The sequence below is a fragment of the Phragmites australis genome, chromosome 8, assembly GCF_958298935.1.
Source record: "Phragmites australis chromosome 8, lpPhrAust1.1, whole genome shotgun sequence".
NCBI classification, from domain to species: Eukaryota; Viridiplantae; Streptophyta; class Magnoliopsida; order Poales; family Poaceae; genus Phragmites; species Phragmites australis.
The window spans coordinates 11,380,980-11,404,105 of NC_084928.1; the positions used below are offsets into that span (position 1 = coordinate 11,380,980).

General features: G+C 44.1%; 1 protein-coding gene across 1 annotated transcript in view; it reads left to right on the forward strand.

The window, feature by feature from the left end:
* The window catches only part of LOC133926623 (uncharacterized), a 28,315-nt gene extending 25,539 nt beyond the window's left edge, over window positions 1-2,776 (forward strand). The window contains 1 exon segment of the mRNA XM_062372638.1: window positions 127-2,776. Coding sequence (XP_062228622.1) covers window positions 127-2,489 — 2,363 coding nt within the window. The 3' untranslated portion in view covers window positions 2,490-2,776.
* Window positions 2,777-23,126: the final 20,350 nt, after the last annotated feature.

Below are 23,126 nucleotides of genomic sequence, written 5' to 3' on the forward strand. Positions count from 1 at the left end.
CACATCTTTTCTCCTCACTCCTCACATATACACACACAGAGTGAGGGAAACTTTTTTTTCCCCATTGCTTAATGTTCATACTGCGTACCTTGGGCCCAGGTACTCATTTGCATATGGCTTTTTCAGGTATTGAAGCTTATGGTTCAGAACAAATGAAGATGGTTTCAGGTACACAAGCAGCATCTAATATGGCTTTAGTAGGATATTCTTCTTCAGAAGACTCAATGGAGGATGATTCTGCCCAAGTAGCTGATGGTGGTGATTTAGTGGATAGTAAAGGAGCCAGTGTTGATGTCCAAGAAACCACCTCTGCTCTTCCAGAGAATACTGATATGAATTGGCAAAGCTGCTCCTTGCAACATGGGAATGATTCTCATGCAACTACCACCATGATGGCTGAATCCGATAAAGATGCCGGTGATGTTGAAATTGTTTGCGCTAGCAATATAGAATCTTCTAGTGGTGTTGAGATTGAAACAGTGGGTGTCCAAGAGACTGGCATCGCTGATCAGCAGGAAACAAAAGGAACAGGTGATCTGAATGAGAAAAGTGGCAGTCCGCAACATGTTGATGGCAGTGGTACATCATGTTCCACACTAGGTATTGTGTCTGAAAAAGAACCTAGTGGAGAAGGGCTTACTGTGGGTAGCGATTCAGAAGTGCCCACTTCAGTTGAACTTGTTGTGGAATCAACTCAAGAAGCTACCATTCCAAACCAAGAGGAAATTATTGTTTGTGAAAAGGCATCTAGTGGAGAAAAGCTTACTGTGGGTAACCGTTCAGAAGTGCCCACTTCAGTGGAACCTGTTTCTGTAGAATCAACTCGAGAAGCTACTATTCCAGACCGAGAAGAAATCATAGATACTGTGGGTTCTAAGCATGAATACAACAGTAGATCCAGTGGTAATGCTACTGCTGCTAGAGGAGCAGAACCGACTGAAGTGGTTCATTCTGCTGAAGGGCAACATGTTTTGTTTGAACTTGTTGATTTGCAAACAAAGCCAACTGAGATCTGTGGTCCTCTGCAAAAAGAATCCATTAGCATAGCAAACTTGGAAAATGACTGCTCAGAACCGAAAGATGGTGGCCCTACTGTCTCGTCTGAGCATGTCGCAGAACCCGAGCCAATTGAAGAAACTTATGTTCTGCAAGTGGAACTGGCAACGAGTGCAGGGGATGGATGTGCAGCAGTGGAACCTGGTGGTGTTTCGTCTGAAACTGTTATGGAACCGGAGCCCATTCAAGAAATTGTTGTTCCTATGCAAGAAGATGGTACAGAAGCTAATGATATTGCTACTGCTTGCCAAGTATGCAAAGATCCTGAGGGTCATGCATCTGGTGAAGTGTCAATGCCAGTAGAGTCAGAAGTTGTTCCTATGCAAGAGGATGGTGCAGAAGCTAATGATACTACTACTGCATGTGAAGTTTGCAAAGAAACTGAGAGCCATGCGTCTGGTGAAGTGCCATTGCTAGTAGAGTCATCAGTGCTCAAGTTGGAACTGTCGAACCAATCAAATGACTTCCAAGGTAGGCCCCCCCAGCCTGAGACGCCCTGCACTGTATCAATGCTAAGCACAGCTCAGCGTGATGCTGCAGATGTTGATCTTCCTGTTATAGTGGGAGCCGAGGTGCTAAACATTGAGCCTGCACCTGTTGGTGAAAATGCAAAACTTGGTGAACCTGACACATTGCTATCTTCATCTAGTGAGGCCATGGTAGATGTATCTAGTGAGCCGCCCAACCAAGAGGTAAAGGAGGCTCCAAGCACTGACCCTCCGGAAAACAATGAAAATCCAAAGCCTTCACCTGGCGGTGAACATGCGGAACTTGGTGAAGCTGACACATTGCTATCTTCATCTAGTGAGGTTATGGTAGACGTATCTTGTGAGCCTCCCAGCCAAGAGGTAAAGGAGGCTCCAAGCACTGACCCTCCGGGAAATGCTGAAAATCCAAAGCCTGCACCTGGCGGTGAACATGCAAAATTTGGTGAAGTTGACACCAAACAGCAATCGCTATCTTCATCTGGAGAGGCCATGGTAGACATATCTAGTGAGCCACCCAGCCAAGAGGTAAAGGAGGCTGCAAGCACTGAAAATGATGAAAATGCGAAGACTGAAATGGCTGCTGCTACGCAGGGACTGTTAAACGCTGAACGTGCTCCTGGTAATGAAAACGCAAAACCTGGTGAAGCTGACACTGAACGGCAATTGATACCTTTATCTGGTGAGGTTGAATCATGTAGCGAGCTTCCCAACCAAGAGGGAAAGGAGATTCCAAGCACTGGCCCGTCGGGAGATGATGAAAATGCATAGTCGGAAAGGGCTGCTGTTGTTCAGGAACTGTTTGGAGATGCAACCCTCACTGTTTCAACTGGTGCACAGACAGGTGGTGGTTCGGATCAGCCATTGCCGTCTCCAAGAGGACAAGATGCGGAAGCAGAGGCCGATGGAGGTGTAAACTACGACAAATATTGTTCATTAGTGCTTTAGTTGTGACTATCGCAAGCTTTTGCTGAAATCAATGTTAATTCCCGTGGTGCTGAAATGCAGCAATGGTGGCACACGGCAGTTAATTGTTTTCTAGCGTCTGAATGTTCTTGCCGAACTGATGTGTCACTGGAGCCACATTGCATTGGATTATTTTGTAGACACAGTATCGGTTTGTCTCGTCTTACATCGAACGTAGCTTTCATGTCAGGTTACATTTGTTGAACCACCAAAAGGTTTTAGTGTGTCAAAATCCTTTAACCGTGATGAGGTGCTCTGCTTCAAATCTATATCCCTATTTCTATTTCTATGCATGTGAATGTGAATAAATTTAGAGTGCAAGGGATATATGGAAGCAGAGACGGCGGACAGCTTATCTCGTCGAGGTTTGCCGCATCTGGAACCATGCCCTCTTTGTGATCAAGATAAGGAGATGGTGTAGCACTGAAAGGATCGAATGAATTGTGTCCTAATTTAAACTATTTTAACCGAATTTTGAAACAAGTAACAATATTATCCTAAATGAAAAGTAAAACAACTGCAATAATCAAAATGGATAAAATGCTAAACAAGAAAACATGCAAGTTACAATATGAAGTGAATTGCAAAATATTAGCTTGTAAGAATATAAATACTCAAAGTAAAGAGATGGACAAGAAGATATTGAAATTTTTCTCAAAGTATCGAGAAGTTGGTATTCTCTTTAATCCTCGTTGGTACATCCATTAAGAATATCGTTTCTCCTTGAGTCACTAAGACTTAGTGTAATCTAATGATAGCCACTTCTACATATCTGAATTGACGAGCTTTAAACTAAGCACAAAGCTTCCTCTTGAGGCTCCACCAAGACACCTCCAATCATTGAAACTGGCTAGATGTTGCTAATAGCTTCACTTGATCAAAATCAAGCCTCGACTACAACTAGATACACACTTACTACTCTTCTTGCACTAATGACGCCCTTAATCTTCAATTGAGAACGTTGCAAATCACTCTAGCGCACTCTCTTACCTCTTAATCATACACTAAGTGTTTCAGCTCTTCTCACCTAGGACTAACCGTTATAGCCACTGAACTGTTTGGCGAATCATCTGATACATACATCGAACTATCCGACGTGTGTAAGATCATCTTCCACTAAACCAAAAGAAATCCCTCTGAACTTTACTCTGACAATGTCTCCGATGTGTACACTAGACCATCTACCGTGTACAACTTTAAAAAATCCTTCTTCTGAAAAATACACCAACACAATCAACTTAACCTTGTCGGATCATCTGACATTTACAAGCATTAAAATCCATTTCTGAACAAATACACCAACGTGTACAAACTCATTCACCACCAAACTATCTAATGTGTTCAAACTTAAAGTCTCTCTTCTGGAACAATACTCCGTGAAAGGATCGAATAGCCCAAGAGGGGGGGAGGTGAATTGGGATATTAATTTTTTTTTAATTAACTACTGCTTGACCAAATAAAACTTATAAGAAACGCAAGTAAGGAATTTTAACTAGCACAAGATAGCTAACCACGCAAGAATTAACTAAGAAAGACAATTCCTAAGAAGAACTTGCAATAATAACAAAGCTCAAAATAAGATGCAAGAAAGTAAAGAGTTGGAGAAGACAACATCGATTTTTTTCCCGAGGTTTCGAGAAGTTGGCACTTCCCCCTAGTCCTCGTTGGAGCATCCACCAAGGATGTCGCTCTCCCTTGAGTCACCAAGGCTCAAGTGCTCCCTCTTGATTACCCCTTCTCCATCTCCGAATTGGCGGGTATCAAACCAAGTACATCCTCTTTTTCCGGGGTTCCCACAATTGCTCCAAGAGCTCACCGAGAAATCCTCCGATCACCAAGACCGTCTAGGTGTTGCCAACCACCAAGAGTAACAAGCCTCAAGCTTCACTTGACAAAGACCAAACCTAGACAACAGCTAGATGCACACTTGTTACTCTCCAAGCACTCAAAGAAGTCCTTAATCCTCAACTAAGAACTTAAAATGGACACAAGTGCTCCCTCTCTTGCCTCTAAATGACACACCAAGTGTATGAGCTGCTACAGGGTCGCAAGAGCGACTGTTGAAACCAACTGAGTGGGTATTTATAGCCTAGAGATAAAAAATTAGCTGTTGGCTAACCACTCTCATTTTACTGTAATCACCGGATAATCCGCTGGCTATATCCTTAAGATCACCGGATAGTCCGGTGGGTTCAAACCCAGAGCCAGCTGTCACTAGCCGTTGCACGGCAACATTTGTCCGGTGATAAACTCCGGTGAACAACAGTCAACACCGGATAATCCGGTGAGTACAACTCACCCGACCCTTCGAATTTCAGAACCTTCTGCAAGAAATACTCCGGTGATATTTTTGCTAGCACCGGATAATCCAGTGAGTTCAATTTGTCTGAGTTTCTTCACAACATTTCTCCGGTGGTCTGCCAGCTAAGTCACCGGATAATCCTGTGAACGTAATTTTCCACTGTGGCCCGAAGCAATGCTCTCTGCAAGAAATAGTCCGGTGTTCATATTATGCATTCACCGGATAATCCGGTGGGTACAAAATTGTTTTTCTCCGAAAATTTTCTCTGCTGGAAAAGCTCCGGTGGTCACCGGACTTTCATCACCGGATATTCCGGTGTAACACTTCTGAAATTTTTCATATAATTCGGATGCCTCAATTAGTGTTTATCCGGTGAGTATTAGACATCCATCAGAGGATAATCCGGTGAATAAATGTTTTGTGAGCTTGTCCAATTCAACTCTCTTTGAGCTCTAATTCCTTGACAGCTTCACCATGGACTTGTATGCTCTACCTAGTGCTAGAATTTAACAAGTGTGCATCATCTACGTCTAGACTCACTAAGTCAAGCTACTACTTTTAGCCCCCCTTTATAGTACGGTCAAAAGACAAAAAGAAAAGGAGACCTATACTACTCTAAGTATCCTCCATCTCCTTTGTGACACTTAGAACTAGAAGATCCTTAGTCTTAAAGCATATGTCCTTTGATTGTCCATATAAGCACTTTAGGGACCAAGATTAACCAAATGTCATTGTATACTGAATTTTTGATTCCCTTCAAAACAAATTGTTAGTCACAGTAATATGGTTGTCATTAATCACCGAAACACTTACTACTTACCTAGGGGCCTAGATGCTACACTCCGGCGTGCATCTCAATTTGTTTTTCCTCTTTCGTACCATATATGCATATGAAATGGTCTGCCTCATGTGATTCCCACGGTCCAATTGCAAGCATCTGAACCGAACTTCTCGACATTTATTGCCACAAGGGGGTGCACAGTACTTGCTGTAGTCAAGGGCAATGCAGAGACAGATCACTGCAGGGTAGGGATCGAAACGGATCGAATACGTATGGAATCGAATTCGGACAGTACGATTTACTATATTTTAATTCGAATACGAATACAGATCCGGATATTTTCAAATACGAATACGAATCGGATAGTTCGAATACGAATCCGCATTCGGATATACACTCGATCTTTGAAATTCAGGTCGGAAATTTAAATTTTTGAAAAAAATTGATTGAAATTTGATAAAATTCGACTGAAATTTGTTCTAATTTGATTGGGCCGAAATTTTAGAAATTTTGTTCAAAATTCATGTTGGAAATTTAATTTTTTTTATCAAATTTAACTAAAATTTGATGAAATTTGACTGAATTTGTTCCAATTTGATTGGGCTGGAATTTTGTTCATATTTGAAATTTCTAAAACTTTAGCAAAACTTGTTTCCCTGGTTGGCGGATATGGATACGAATCGGATATATCTCGAATTCGGATATCCATATTTGAATCCGAATCTCGAAAATGAATTCAGATATATCCATTTTAGTATCCATTTCATAAACGAATACGGATACGGATATCCATATTCGTATTTTAACAGATACGAAATCGAATAATTCGAATTTCCTACCATCTATTTTCACCCCTACTGCAGGGTGATGGTGATGAATCGTCGAGAGATAAAGATAGTGACATAGAGAAACTCCTGCAATACGTGGCACCAAAAGGTAGACAAGGGAACAAAGAGACAAGAGATGTGATGCGATGCAATCATGCATGCATGCAACTGCAACAGAGTAGCTGTTAGCTGGAGATGCGATGCGATGCAATAATGCAAGAGATGCGATGCCATGCAATCATGCAACTGCGATACTACTTATACGCCAAGGAGGGGAGACGAGCATTAGCTGGATGCTTTAATTTGTCCGGCATATAGTAGCGTCACCATAGCTATACGACTAGAAGAACTAGTTGGTGGAATCCACCAGCAAGAGATGGTATGCACATTGATCAAAAAAATTGAGCAGGAAATTGATCAAAATAAAGTTTGGTCGGGAAGAAACATACGAGGTTATATAAAAACTTGTTAGGGTCTACAGATTTCTAGTGTGACATTCAAGGGTATTTCTCTAGGACCGAATTTGAGAATTTTCAAGCGAGTATGTCGAACTTCCTACTCCTAAAGGGAATCTACAAACTTTCTAAAGAAATATTGGGAAAGATTTCAACTTAGATTAAAAAGAGTTTGATTTTCAACTTGGAAGTTCCTCGATTGTGATGCCCGTTCTTTTGGTGTGGCCCGTCCCATCTCCCAATGCTCAAAACCTAGCCTACTCCTCAGCTCACTCTTTCTCTGACAGCCTAGGCCCACCCATCATCCCCTCCCTCCGCTCCTCTTGCTCTTGCGCTCGCGCTCACGTTGCAACCCCGATTTCGCCGCCCACGTCTCCGCGCTCGCGTCCACGATCCCGAAACTGCCCTGCTCTCCCTCGCGCCTATAAATGCCGCCCAACCCCGATGTTCTTCCATTCTCCCTCACCCCCACCACCCATTCACACCAAGCAGCCATTATTGCCGCCCCGGAGCTCCACCAAGCGCCGGTCGCCACAACCGAACCTCCCTAGTGTGTCCAAGGCCATCTTCGGCACCACAAAGCCTCGGGGGACACTTCTCACCCCTCGGCTCTCCCTCTCCGCCACCAGAAACACCATCTCGCCGAGCTTCAGTAAGCCTCACCTCCATCTCACAGTCGCTGGCTTCCTCCGTCGCATCCCATGGCCCACTGACCGTCCCTCCGGCATCGCAGGACCAAGAGGAAGCTTCGCTGACCATCAATTCCGCTTCTCCATCGCCGTAGCCGAGTTCCCGTCGAGCTTCGATCTCGCCGCTTCTCTCTGTCGCCGACCACCACCGAGTCATCTCCAGCTACTGTGAATCCCTCAGTGAGAATCCCTATCGCCATCTCGTTCGATTGCTCCATTTCCCGTCGAGTTTGGTAGCTCGTAGCACGTTCTCAAGTGTCTCCAACGATCCTCTAGCCATGCCCACAGCGGCGCCGCCGCTTTCCTGTCGCCGCTGGTCGCCAAACTCCCCTTTCGCCCTCGGTCATTCGATCGTAGATGAGCGGCCATGATTAAACAAGCCCATACCCCTTCGCAAACCAGTAAGATCACGCCATGTCATAGGCGTCATGTCATCCGTTTGAGCCTAGTCAGCCTGCTGATGCACTAATTAGGTTTTTCAAATCAAAAATAAATCCTTTAATCTCTGAAATTAGGTGATCTTGCATTTAGGCTCTTAGACTTTACTATTTTTACAATTATGCCCCTGTCAGTACCGTTATTTCATTTTTAGCCCTCTCAACTTTTAATTATTTACAAATAGGTCCCTAAATTTTACAAATAAGTCTAATTTTCTGTTTTTACAAATTAGCCCTTGTTCTTTTTCAAAAAAGCTCTGGTAGTTTAAACCCCTCATAATTTTTCCATTATAGCTCCGTTTTAGGCAATTCTTGCGCTCACACGATAGTAGCAGCAAGTACTACCCGTTAGTAGGCTTTTCATAGCACCTTGCTTCTGTTTAGTGTACGATTCTTAGATGTTTGTGCTTTCTTGTTTTCGGTGTGCGCGATTGCAATAGGAGACGAGCAGTACGTGAGCTTGCAGGACCAGATCTTTGAAGAGTTTGAGCAACCCACTGCTGAATGCAAGTATCCTTGATCACATTGATTCTATTATAGGAAAGTGTGTCTTTTACTTTCTAATTTCATGCTTTTGTCAATATGAATCCCGTATTTAGGGTTTATTAGTACTCTCCTTGATTATCCTTATCGCCGGTGTTGTAGTTGGATGTCAAGAGTAGAAATTCTTAGTTGTATTGTCACGTAGGGTGGGATAAATGTTAATTTAATTAATGGTCTATGCAACATGAAACAGTTTTGGTGATCTTTTGTAGCAACATGGAACATAGGATCTAGGCAGGTTGGTTTGGTTGGTATGGTTGTTGTGTGCGTATTGGGTGATTTGCAAGTACCTGTTTTACATCCTAAGGACCGGTTCATGGACATGTAACCCGGCATAACAGCGCAACCAAGAGGCTTATATGGTACGGCCAGGCCAATTAATTGGATGTCATTCTTATTCTGTACGCACCAGTGGACGGTTGAATGGCATAAGAAGGGGCCTCTGCAGTGGATGAAGTCCCTGTTAGCGGTGAAACCTTAGTGGGTGTTTACGGATTTGGAGACACCTTGTAAAGGCCTTGTAGTGATCTCTCAGCGCACACCTTACAAGTGTGTAAGGTACTGACGGGTACTGGTAAAAGAGTTGATCACGACTCATGGCTAAAGTGTGCAGACTCTACAGAGTAAATAATTGATCGATTAGCCGTGCTCATGGTCAAGAGCACGCTTGGACTTCTTCATGATTAGTGAGGATCTTGGATGGTTGGTTTTGGGTAGTCAGGTGGTGATACTCCGATAAGTTGGACTCTAGATATGGGATGTCTGGTGAGTCTGGTAGTCGGATGGAATCCGATGAGCTGTTCCTTTAATGTTGGTGTCGTCACACATAGTAAATAGGATTGCTAAGTCATTTTTGAATCCTATATTAGGATGGCATAGATGCAGTAAACCTGAGTCAAGCCTTTTCTTGCCTTAAGCTTTCATGTCATATTTTCCCACACTTGCTGAGTACTCCATATACTCACGCTTGCCTTCTCCCAACCTCATAATGCTGCTCAGAAGATGAGGACATCTTGGCCGATGGAGCTGAGTACTAGGAGAAGGAAGTTTTCGACCTGAAGACCATGTTCTAGGTTGGCGCTCTCCCGGACAACGCCTGTGGATGGATGTAAGACCCACTACCGCTGAAAGTCATCTTAGTGTTTTCTTTAAGACATACGAGTCCTTTTTTAATGAATCTTATCATTATGTAATGACACTGTTATGTTATCACTTATGAAATCACCGCATGTATGAAACTTGATTCTGACATACATGTGGAATGCATCCAGTTTGTTCTTTTAAAATCGGGTGTGAAATAGATGGTATTAGAGCCGTGTTGACCGTAGGAAGAATATCTAGCTAGAAATAGTCGTTTTTAAAGACATATCTCTATAAAAAAAACTAATTTATGAAAAACTTTTACTCTACCAGTGTCGTTCTACCCACCTTTCTATTGTTGTTATTTATAAAATCTTTGTTAAATGGTTACAGACTCCTCTCTCTCTCTTTCAAAATTTTATATGGCCCGTACGAAGCAGACGTCCCGTAAGCAGGTTGGAGGGTTTGTTCCTGCTAGAGCTCCCAGAGAGGCTACTTGGGCATTTCAACCGTCCGCAGAGTTTCACTCTTCTGGACTTCAGGCAGGGGAGTTCCCTCGCAAGCTTTGGACGATCCTCGAGGGTCTGGGCTATCAGGAGGCCTCGATCTACAAGGGATTCAAGACCACGCTCAGCAACCATGGTTATTCTTGGATGGTGGAGGTGATCATCTTTTAGAAGCACCCAGACAACGATGGCCACAGGGTGAGCAGGATCCATTCAGCCCTCACACTGAGAGAAACCTTTGCAGCTGGGATCTGTGACGCAGCTTGCTAGGCACTTTCAGTCATATACGCAGAGTACCATGGCACTATTTAGACTACACAGTACAACTTCTACCCACAGCATAAGAGTGGCAGCTTGGAGGTCACCTTTGCCGCCACCAACAGGGAGGGTGATGCAAGACTGGTGGAGTAGGTTCGCCTCATCAACACCTTGACTCAGGAGATAGACAGAGCCCTTGACGAGCTAGACGACGTGCACTTGAGGCTCGCTGGGGCAGAGGAGAGGATTCGCACCCTTCAGGCTATGATGACTGATGACTTGGAGGAGGAACCAGAGGAGATGCTCGAGCCAGAGTTTCCCCGCTCTCCCTCCCACAAGAAGCTTTGCCTCGATGCCGCTCTGCGTGTTGCATCGCATGACCATTCTGAAGGTAGCGACAGTTCTTGAGCTAGTAGTTTTTCCCCAAGTATTAGTTTAGTATCGTTTAGAGTCATTTGTTTGATGATGTAATGGACATGTTTGCTTTCGATGTTGTGAACTTGTGTGTTAGGTTTGCTTTGTGTGTGTTGATGCGATGTGAAAGTTTGTCTTTCACAGTTGTATCCGTCTTCAATCTATATATATTAGCTTATGAGTTCTTTGTTATGCTTCATCTGTCTTTGCCCTGTTCTTGTTTCTCAATCTCATGTCTTGGCAACCGTCAGATGGTGAACATGAGGGATGCAAACAATGGTGGCGCCAACAGGAACAACGCTGAAGGCAGTAACCCCAATGCTCACCCCTAAGATGACAACTAGGACCTGTTTCCCTCATGGAATAGGCAGACCAATCTGAACCCAGTGGACCCAATGCAGATGATGGTCGCGCAGACTCAGATTCTACAAGGACTGGCGCAGGTCGTGGCAAGACTACAACAGGCACCCCCAGTTTATCAGGCACCGCTACCGCCATCGCAAATGCAGTCGCAGAACAAGCTAAAGGACTTACTGAGCACCAAGCCACCTACGTTTGCACAGGAAGTCAAGCCAATGGACGCCGACAATTGGCTTAAGACGATTTAGAGTAAACTATAGATTTCTCATTGCATAGGCAGGGAAAGATTCCTCTTCACTTCTCACCAGCTTATAGGACCAGCTTCAGATTGGTGGGTAGCTTACACTGTAGCTCATGATGACCCCCAAGAGATCACCTGGACAGAATTCAAGGACAGTTTCCGCAAGCACCATGTGCCAGCAGGGGAAGTGAAACTAAAACAGAAGGAGTTTCTTGGATTAAAGCAAGGTCTCATGTCAGTGCGTGAATACCTTACCAAATTCATGCATCTATCCCGCTATGCCCCTGAAGATGAGGACACTGATGAGAAGAAACAAGACTATTTCTTAGAAGGTTTAAACTCGAGGCTTCAGTATTCTCTCTCAGCCAATGAGTACCCGAGCTTTCAAGAAACTTGTTGATAGAGCCTTTATTCTAGAGAAGAAGAAACATAATTTAGGAGAAGAACACAAGTGAATGATGCAGGGTCAGTCTTCAGGTAGCAACACCTGTCCCCTCTTTAACCCATCACCTAGGATAGGTGTACCAGCAGGCAGGCCAGAACCAGCAACAAAGGGCACCCAACCAGACATTGGGATCTTTCAATCAGCCAAGGCAGTAGCAGCCCCAGCAGCATTTTAGCTACCAGTTCCCACACCCAGTGAACTAGAACCAGCAACAGCAGGGTCGCACTGGCCATGGATCCAATACCATTGGCCCATGCTTCAGCTATGTGAACTTGGGGCACCTTGCCAATAAGTGTCCCAAGAAACAGCAGCAGAATCGCCCCGGAGGTCAACCACACCAGCAGCCTTGTCAGAACTTCATGAGTGGATGAGTCAACCACGTTGCAGTGGAGGATGCCCTGGATGTGATACTTGGTATGTTCCCCGCCAACTCTCACCCCGCTATAGTTTTATTCGATTCCGGAGCAACACATTCCTTCATTTTAACTAAGTTTGTAGAAAAGCATATTCTGCTGATAGCCATAATGAAAAGTCGATTGATAGTCAGTTCTCCAGGCGGAGAAATGGAATCGAGGCATGTATGCCCTAAGATAATTCTTGCCATTAAAGGGGTAAAATTCCCCACAAATCTTATCGTCTTGGAATCTAAAGGGATAGATATTATTTTGGGAATGAATTGGTTGACTAAGTTCAATGGCGTGATAGGATGTGCCACCAAGACAATTCAGTTGACACATACATGTGGCACCAAGATGGAGTTCAAAGCCACATCAGTATCAGGAGAGAATATCAAGCTCAACTAGGCCAAGACAGTGGAGGAAGTCAGAGTAGTCAATGAGTTTTTGGATGTCTTCCCCGAAGAGTTACCAGGTATGCCACCAGACGAGACATTGAGTTCGTTATTGAATTACTACCTGCCACTGCTCCCATATATAAAAGACCGTACAGAATAGATGCTAATTAGTTGGCTGAGCTCAATGAGAAAATCTAAGAGCTATTAGAAAAGAGGTTTATTCGCTCCAGCACCTCACCCTGGAGAGCCCCAGTTATCTTCGTGCCAAAGAAAGATGGAACTCAAAGAATGCGATTATCGTGCACTTAATGAAGTGACCATTAAGAACAAGTACCCCTTGCCTCGCATTGAAGATTTGTTTGATCAGCTAAAAGGAGCATGCATCTTTTCCAAGATTAACTTCGGTTAGGTTACCATCAGGTGAAGATTCAAGCATCGGACATTCTCAAGACTGCTTTTGTTACCCGTTATGGTCTGTATTAGTTTACAGTGATGTCTTTTGGATTGACCAACGTCTCAGCATAATTCATGTACCTCATGAACAAGGTTTTAATGGATTATCTGGACAAGTTCGTGGTTGTGTTCATCGATGATATCCTGGTCTTCTCGAAGGAGGAGGAAGAGCACGAGGAGCATTTGAGGATGGTTCTACATAAGCTCAGGGAGAATCAGTTGTATGCCAAGATGAGCAAGTGTGAGTTTTGGTTGAAAGAAGTCTCTTTTCTAAGTCATATCATCTTAGCATGGGGAGTATCCATTGACCCTAGCAAAGTGAAGGAAGTTCTAAATTGGAAGCCACTACAAATCGTTTTAGAGATCCGAAGTTTTCTAGGTTTAACAGGATATTATCGTCGCTTTATAGAAGGCTTCTCCAAGATCGCCAAGCCAATGACGGAGCTACTAGAGAAAGGAAAGGAATTTAAGTGGACTCCCACTCATGAGACCAGCTTTAATGAATTAAAGAAGAGATTAACCACTGCCCTAGTGCTTCAAAGAATGACAAGAGTTGGGATAAGAATCTTCCCTATGCGGAATTCTCATATAATAATAGCTACCAGGCAAGTTTAAAGATGACCCCTTTTGAAGAACTAAATGGATGGAAGTGCAAAACCCTGCTATTCTAGAATCAGATCGGAGAAAGCCAAGTATTTGGTCCAGAAGTTCTAAGGGAAGCAGAAAGACAAGTACAGAAAATTCGAAACAACCTGTGAATGATGCAATCAAGGTAGAAGAGTTATGCGGACAATCGATGTCGAGAGTTGACCTTCGAAGTAAGAGACTTCGTGTATCTCAAGGTATCCCCGATCAGAGGCCTTCGCAGATTCAAGGTCAAAGGAAAACTGGCACCCCGATACATTGGACCGTTCAAAATACTAGAGAGGAGAGGTGAAGTGGCCTATCAGCTCGAACTGCCACCCTAGCTCTCCGACGTCCACAATGTGTTTCACATCTTGCAATTGAAGAAATGTCTAAGAGTTCCAGAAGAGCAGCTACCGATGGAGGAATTGAATGTGCAGGAGGATCTCTCTTATTCAGAATACCCTGTCAGGATTCTTGAGACATCATAACGTGTTACCTGGAATAAAAGGATCCATATGTGCAAGGTACAGTGGAGACATCATTCAAAACCAGAAGCCACTTGGGAAAGAGAAGAAGATCGGAAGGTAGAATTTCTCCAACTATTCTTCGATCTTTCCAGATCTCGAGGATGAGATTCATCCTAAGGGGGGTAGGTTTGTAATGCCCATCCTTTTGCTGTTGGCCCAGCCCATCTTCCTGCGCTTGAAGCCCAGCCCACTCCCCAGCTCACTCTATCTCTGACAGCACAAGCCCACCCATCATCCCCCTCTCTCCGCACCTCCCTCGCCTGCGCCCGCGCTCACGCTGCAACCGCGCCGCCCGATGTCGCTGCCCACGTCTCCGCGCCCGCGCCCACGATCCCGCAATAGCCCCACTCTCCCTCATGCCTATAAATACCACCCAACCCCTCCATTCTCCCATTCTCCCTCAGCCCCGCCACCCATTCACCCCGAGCCGCCATTATTGCCGCCCCAGAGCTCCACTGAGCACCGGTCACCGCAGCTGAACCTCCCCAATGTGTCCAAGGTCGTCTTCGGCACCGTAAAGCCTCGGGGGACGCTTCCAACCCCTCAGCTCTCCCTCTCCACCGCTAAAAACACCATCTTGCTGAGCTCCGGTAAGCCAAACCACCATCTCACCGTTGCTGGCTTCATTGTCACATCTCGTGGCCCACTGATCGTCCCTCCGGCATTGCAAGACCTAGAGGAAGCTTTGTCGACCATCAATTCCGCTTCTCCGTCGCCGTGGCCAAGTTCCTGTCGAGCTCCGGTCACTGCCGCCTCTTCTCTCCGTCACCGACCACCACCGAGTCATCTCTGGCCACCGTGAATCCCTCAGTGAGAATCCCCATCGCCATCATGTTCGATTGCACCATTTCCTGTCGAGTTTGGTACCTCGTAGCACATTCTCGAGTGTCTCCGGCAATCCTATGGCCATGCCCGTGGCGACGCCACCGCTTCCTGTCACTGTCGGCTGCCAAACCCCACTTTCGCCCTCGGTCATCCAATTGTAGATGAGCGGCCATGATTAAACTAGCCCATACCCCTTCGCAAACCAGTAAGATCGCACCGTATGTCACCATAGGCCCAGTCAGCACCCACATAGGCGACACGTCATTCGTTTGAGCCCAGTTAGCCTGTTGACGCACTAATTAGGTTTTTTAATTCAATAATAAATCCTTTAATCTCTGAAATTAGGTGATCTTGCATTTAGGCCCTTAGACTTTACTATTTTCACAATTATTCCCCTGTCAGTACCGTTATTTTACTTTTAGCCCTTTGAAATTTTACTTATTTATAAATAGGTCCCTAAGTTTTACAAATAAGTCATGTAACTTTCTATTTCTGTTATAGCTCTGTTTTACATGATTCTTGTGCTCATATAATTGTAGCAGTGAGTACTATCCATTAGTAGGCTTTTCATAGTACCTTGCTTCTGTTTAGTGTATTGTTCTTAGATATTTGTTCTTGCTTGTTTCCGGTGTGCACGGTTGCAATAGGAGACAAGCAGTACGTGAGCTTGCAAGACCAGATCTTTGAAGAGTTTGAGTAACCCGCTGCTGAAGGCAAGTATCCTTAATCACATTGATCCTATTGTAGGAAAGTGTGTCTTTTACTTTCTAATTTCATGCTTTTGTCAATATGAATCTCGTGTTTAGGGTTTATTAGTATTTTCCATGATTATGCTTATCGCCGGTGTTGTTGGGTGTCAAGGGTAGAAATGCTCAGTTATGGTATCAAATCGGGTGGGATAAATGTTAATTTGATTAATGGTCTATGCAACATGAACCGGTTTGGGTAATCTTTTGTAGCAATATGGAACGTAGGATCTAGGCATGTTGGATTGGTTGGTATGGCTATTGTGTGTATATTGGGTGATGTGCAAGTATCTGCTTTACATCCTAAGGACCAGCTCATGGACATGTAATCTGATATAACAGCGCAACCACGAGGCTTATATGGTACGGTCTAGCCAATTAATTGGATGCCCTCTTTATTCTGTACGCACCAGTGGACGGTTGAGTGACACAAAAGGAGGCCTCTGCAGTGGATGAAATTCCTATTAGCAGTGAAACCTTAGTGAGTGTTTACGGATTTGGAGATATCTTGTAAAGGCCTTGTAGTGATCTCTTGGAGCATAGCTCAGAAATGTGTAAGGTACCGACGGGTACCGGCAAAAGAGTTGATCACGACTAGTGGGTAAAGTGTGCAGACTCTGTAGATTATATAACTGATCGATCAGTCGTGTTCACGGTTAAGAGTGGGCTTGAACTTCTTCATGATTAATGGGGATCTTGGATGGTTGGTTTTGAGTAGTTGAGTGGTGGTACTCCGATGAGTTGGAAGCTGAATATGAGATATCTGGTGAGTCTAGCAGTCGGATGGAATTCGATGAGCTATTCCTTTAATGTTAGTGTCGTCACACATAGTAAATAGGATTGCTAAGTCATTTTTGAGTCCTAGATTAGGATGACATAAATGTAGTAAACCCGAGTCAAGCTTTTTTCTTGCCTTAAGCCTTCATGTCATATTTTTTCATACTTGCTGAGTATTTCATGTACTCACGCTTGCCTTCTCCCAACCTCATGATGCTACTCAGAAGATGAGGACTCCAATGACATCTTGGCCAATGGAGCTGGATTCTAGAAGAAAGAAGTTTTCGACCTAAAGACTATGTTCTAAGTTGACGCTCTCTCGGACAACATCTGTGAATAGATGGAAGACCCGCTACCAATGGAAGTTATCTTAGTATTTTTCATTAAGACATACGGGTCTTTTTTAATGAATATTATCGTTATGTAATGACATTGTTATGTTATCACTTATAAAGTCACCGTATGTATGAAATTTGATCCTGATATGCATGTGGATTACATCTGATTTGTTCTTTTGAAATCGGGTATGACATCGACTTCCTATTCAATTTTTATAAATCCAAAAATCCAAAAAGATTGCCTCAAATTGCAATTTTTTTCACCTTGAAATACTTGGGGCTTTCTACACGCTACTGCAGATAGGTTAAGGCAGATGATGGCGTCTGTTGCTATCGGTAGCAGCAAAGCAGCGGTTTGCGCCCGTTCATTATGAAACCACGTGAACATATGCAGCTGCGAACTTGCAAGCAACTCTAGTCTAATTTTGATTTTTGCGCCTCGGTCCAGGTTACAGTCATGCGTGTTGTACATATAATGCAACAGGAGTAGGGCGTCGCCTGCTGCACCGTCGCATGTACGTCCCTACGTTGCACGACACTGTTTCTCCTCTGTTTTGTTCTACCGGTCTAAATTACTTTCTCCACAGCTACAGTACTCTCACCATTATCTTTATATGTGGTTTTAGAAACTTGATTTTATTTTTAAATAGACCTCGTATTGGATTTGTATTAACGTAAGACAAAAACAGCAGGTTTTTTATCTAGTATAGGGAGGTAATTTGATACTGTATGTGTTGGGTAACCCTGCGAAAATTGGACATTTCTGCTTATATTTTCTTTTTTCCCCATCATCTTTTGTACTATCCATTCACTACAGTATCCCGTTGAAAAAAAAGTCAAACACTACGGTAAGTCTTATTGGATTTTTTGTTCCCTGATATGGTCAAGAACATTTTTTCCAAAAAAAAAATTCAGAGACAGATCATGGATAGAGTGATGGATAAGATGAGATACAGATACTCCTGTGATCTGTCGCACAGAAAGGTACGTGAGGGAACAAAGAGACAAACCAATTATGCTTACGATGCAATCATGCTTGCAACTGCAATAGCAGCTGCTCGATCTTCGAATTGACAGTACGTGAAGGAGGGAGACAAGCATTAGCTGAATGCTTTGTCCGGTTGGGAGCGTAAGATTCATGTGCCGTTGCTAATTTGGTGGCGAGGCAACTACCAACTCTAATTAATTAACGGCCATCTCGGTCGGTAGCTAGTGTGGTTGGATTGCACCTCTGGGACGAGCATGCCGGCCCACTTGCCTAGGTTTTTTTCAATTACATGGATAGCACTCTACCATGTATACACACTACACTTATACATCCACGAGTATACCTCATATCACATCACATGCCTAAAAATAAATCGTTGAAAACACTCACATGGGTGTAAATCATAGTCACTAGAATTTAAACACTGGTGTGTGGAGTTGTACCCTCATATCTCTACCAGCATAGTAAAAAGTGGTTCCTCTTATTCATTATGGAGAATAAGTCTCTTCTCACATATGCAATTGAGCTACTGAAAGAATACTTATATAAAAAAGAGTAAACCGGAGGGACCTCGATGGTCCTTAAAGAAAAAGCATAAAATTCTAGAGAACACAATATATTTATTTTGGTAGTACTATAATATAACCATGTACTATAATATATTAACTACAGACATAAGGATCATATAGTAATTGTAATCATAAGTCTACCCTTGTTTTTTCTTTGTACTAGACTTGTGCCTTGGTTGGGTGATGGATATTACTTACTCTACGTTCCCTTCGGAACAACGGAAAATAGTGGAATAAATGATTGCGATCCTACAAATCCTATGAAGTTCAGATGGATTGGCTTGTTTTAAAAAAAAACTGGCCAAATCATAGCATGAGACTTAACCTCATGTATAATTTGTTTGCGCCAATCTTTTTCCTTAAATTTCTATGTTTTTATACGCTCCATTTAAATAGTCATTCGTGAACTTTTTATATATTTTGCACTTGTATTCCTACTAAAATCATGTGCTTTCGCTATTGTTACGTTCCAAAAGGTCTCTAGTCCCTTTTTCCATGCCTCGGTCCATGATATGTTTGCAGCAAAACTGCACCGTGTACTATTTTTCTTATTCCTTGTACAACTACTCATGACATCTTAGATGTCAGCCTAGATTAAGATGTGTTTATTTTAGTTTTGGATTATGGCTTTTAGTTTTTACGATATGAAGTTGAAATAAATAGATAATTTTTTGTTATAGTTTTTTATAATCTGCTTGTTGGATTATAGAAATATGAGAAGTTGGTTTCTCTCAATTTTTATAGACGGTAAAAATCTATTTTACTAAATTGTTCATAAAAGTTTTTTAAAATCTATAATTAAAAACTTTTCACAATCTAATTTTGTACGATCTAAATTTTTACAATTCATAATTTACAAGTTGCTTTTCAAAATCCTCGGTTGAACAAACAGACCTAAAATTCTCCGTACCAATCCACCAGAGTTGTAGTAGTCCCGTTTTCCTGGTTGTCACGGTTGGTGACAAGAAGAGACCTAGACATCATAACCTGTGGTCGGCGCCCGAGGATTCGACTATCGGCGACCGCCCCATCCGTGATCCAGTCCATCCTTTGCTGCCATTGCCATGCACGCACGGCAACAGGGGAAGACTTTAACGACGCATTGACCTCGCCATCAAATTAAACGCACGTCATTTGTGTGGCAGCTGGAGTGCCGCGTGCGCGCGCGTGCTGGCACGGCGGGTAGGCGCGGTTAAAGTCAGCGCCTGGCCGCCCGTGCGCGCGGGTACGGTTCCAATCTTCCAATCCCAACAAGCCCGGCCGACCTGGAGAAAACTGCGGCGCTGGCACGCGCGCGCAGACGCGGTAGTGGGAAGCGCCCTGTGCCCCACGAGCGCGCCGGGCCTGGCGCCCGCCGTGCCTCACAGGGGGTTGGTTTTGCATGCGCTCCCAAGTGATGCCACCCCACTCCTAATTACTGTAGGAGCTTATGATGCAAGCGCACAATTTAACTGTTTTTTACTACCTTTTTTGGCGAAAAGCTACAAGAAAAGAGTGCAGTTGGTGCACGGGCATGACAAAAAGACTAGGTAGATTGATGCGCCTATCCATACCCAACCGATAGTGAATTGGATTGAGCAAAAAAATAAAAAAAAACTAAAGTATTAGTCATCCTTATCCATCCTCTCACCCTCAGTCTCCCTCAGTCCACTCAGTTCTCTCTCTCTACCCACTCCTCTCCTCCACCAGCCATCGGGGCAAGCCGAGATCCTTATCCAACCCCCCACCCCCTCATTTCTCTCTCTCTATATCCAGTCCTCACTTTGTCCATCAGGGCAGGCCGGGGTGGTAGGCGGCGTAGCAACAACGATGGCGGAGGAGAGTGCCAGGTCTAGAGGAGCACATAGAGGTTGGGAAAGTTGGTGATGAGGTGGGAGGCTAGATCCACCCATGACCACACCGATGAGGACCACGACATTGTCAGCTAGGATACTGGGGGATGCAGCCTCGGTCTCCTTCGCGCCCGAACCCCGCTCCACCGCACCTAAACCCCGTCCATCGCGCCCGCTGTGAGTGTACATCGACAACGTCCTGGAAACGGGCTATGATGGCACCGAGGAGGTGCTCCTACTACTGATGGCACCACCGGAAGAGGGCCCACGATCAGCGAAGGCTGGCAAGGCCTGAGCCACCTTGCTGCTGCTCCGCGGCACGGCTCGCATGGATGCAGCTTGTCCGTTAGGTGTCTGCGGCCCTCGACGGTAACATTGTGGCATGTACATCGCGTGCGACATGGGCACGCACCCACGAGTCTTGGCTGAAGCCCAAGCGGTGGCATCGTGGCGAGCGAGAGCTTCCGGCTGCTTGTCGCATCTGGCAGCGGATGGGGTGGGTCGCCGTGTGGATCGCCACCGGTGCCACCCATTGCATGGCCCTGAAGATGCGCGTGTTGGTGAGCTCCTCATCGGCACACTTGCGGGGACCGGTGGGGAGGTTGATGGGGTCAGGGGGCCAGCGGACTTTGGTGGTGGTGACTATGGTGAGACCGAAGAACTCGGCGATAGCTCGTGTATAGAGATGAAGGGCGGGGTCATGACGACTACTCGGCGGTGGTGGTGATGACCTCCACGCGGTGCGCCTCTCTGCGCGTGGCGTGTGACGCTTGTGTTCGATGTGGCGGGTGGTAGAGTAGATTTGACAGGCGCAATGCGCATCTCCGTGGGAGGTGTGCGATGTTCACGGTCGATGTAGTGGGCGACAAAGCAAATCCGACTGGCAGGAGGAGGCAAAAGGGAGGAGAGACGGATCCGACAAGATCCAACTGACAGCAACCACAAGGAGATCCAGCTTCTCCAGCATTTTTTCCCCTAGTGCCGGCTTCGCATGCCACTTGTAGCGCTGTGATTGGTGTGTAATACCTACGTAACTCGATGCACCGAGAGGTCGTCGATTCTTAACTCGTTAGGATATGTTATAGATTCCAAACTCTGATCATAAACTAGGACTCGGTGGTGGCAGCTAGGAAGGGCTGTCGAGAACGAACTACGATCCACATGGAACACAAGAATGGAAAAGACGTACTCGGCTATGGAATCTCGGCATGTCATAAACAAATTTGTTTTTTTGGCACGCATTTGTGCCCGCCATGAGTCAGTCCAAGGCTGCATGAAAAGAGCGGGCGAGAAGAGGAGCGGAAAAAAGGAGTGCGGAGCGCGTGGGAGTGGGCGGGAGCGCGGAGTCTAGGCGCGTGTGGCCGAGGAGCAGAAGCCGACGCGAGCGCCGTCCTGAGACTGGAAAAGCGGGAAGGATAAGAGAAGCAGCTGCGAAGGCCGAGAGCCCGAGATGCTCTCGCGTACGCGCTTTATCACACCCTTGTCCCATCTCCCACGCTACTACCGTGGACACGGTCCATTGGACCAAATGGGCAAAGGGGCAACTGATTCGGTTGGGGAACAAGTAATGCATGGTGTTGGACCTATTGGTTTACGAGGCCCCGTATAGCTATAGCAATTTTGAGTTCGTTTGACGGAGCTTTAGCTTTAATTTTTTTTTAACTGGCAGTTTCTAGCTTTACAAAATTTTAGGTTAAAGTTATGATCAGATTAAAGGTCTCTAGTTTAGACATCTCATTCTTATTTCAGACTGACAAACAAATACCTAAAATATTTTATTTTATCATAAAAACTCTAAATCTTATATGTATCTTGGAGCTAAAACTCTGTCAAACATGTTCTTTATATAAGAACCAAATACAAATATGGATAAAATTATCTTGCCATGTCTCCTATAGGATTTCAACTTTTGAAATTTCAGATAACGAATCAGAAAACAATTGATGATAGAACAACCAAGTATCTCTTTTTCTTATATTGCTTTTGTACAACTGATTCATGATTTCTACACAAAAAGAGTAGTATCCAGTTTTTTATATAATCGTGAGTGAAAGGAAAAGACACTCTATGCAACAGTCTATTATATTAATAGTTTTGTTCCCTATATTATGTACTCCTAACAAAGTTTTTCTTTTTTACTGTTCAAGTGAGAAACTTGTAAGAAAGAGAAAATGACATGTCTTTGTCTAAAAAAACAGTAATATTTGAAGAGAGCAAGATTTTGTCTTGAAATTCTTGAACATGTGGATCTGGTAACCAAGTTTAGGTTATTTGAAAATATCTAGAAGCAACACAAACCATTTTCATTAGAATCGTCCAAAGCTTCCATGCATCTAGAAAGGAGACCAAATAGTCCCACAAAGAACACGAAACAATTTAATTTAATACAATGAAATATGCAAAAAGTCAAGTATTCTAGACACTCTAGTCTCGGTCCCTGTTCTTCGATTCAACAGGAGAAGGACTCTCATGCTTCAAAACCCCACAAACCCACTAGAAGCTCAACCGCCTGCCCAAGCATGCATCGACGGCTCGTCGCAGAAATCAGATACCGGAACAAGATACTATATCTGTTCTAAAATAGATGTCATGTTAGGAATTTGTTTTTGTTATAAAAATAGATATAATTTTAGGTTTTTAAAATAATGTTTTACTAAAATATCCATATTAAAGGATATTGAAAAGTAGAGTTTCAATTTAATGAGTGTGGTGGATTAGTGACTTATGTGTTATTGATTGAATGTGAAAAAAATCAAGAGGAGGAAATATATCATATAAAAAATATTAAAAACTTATTCTATATATG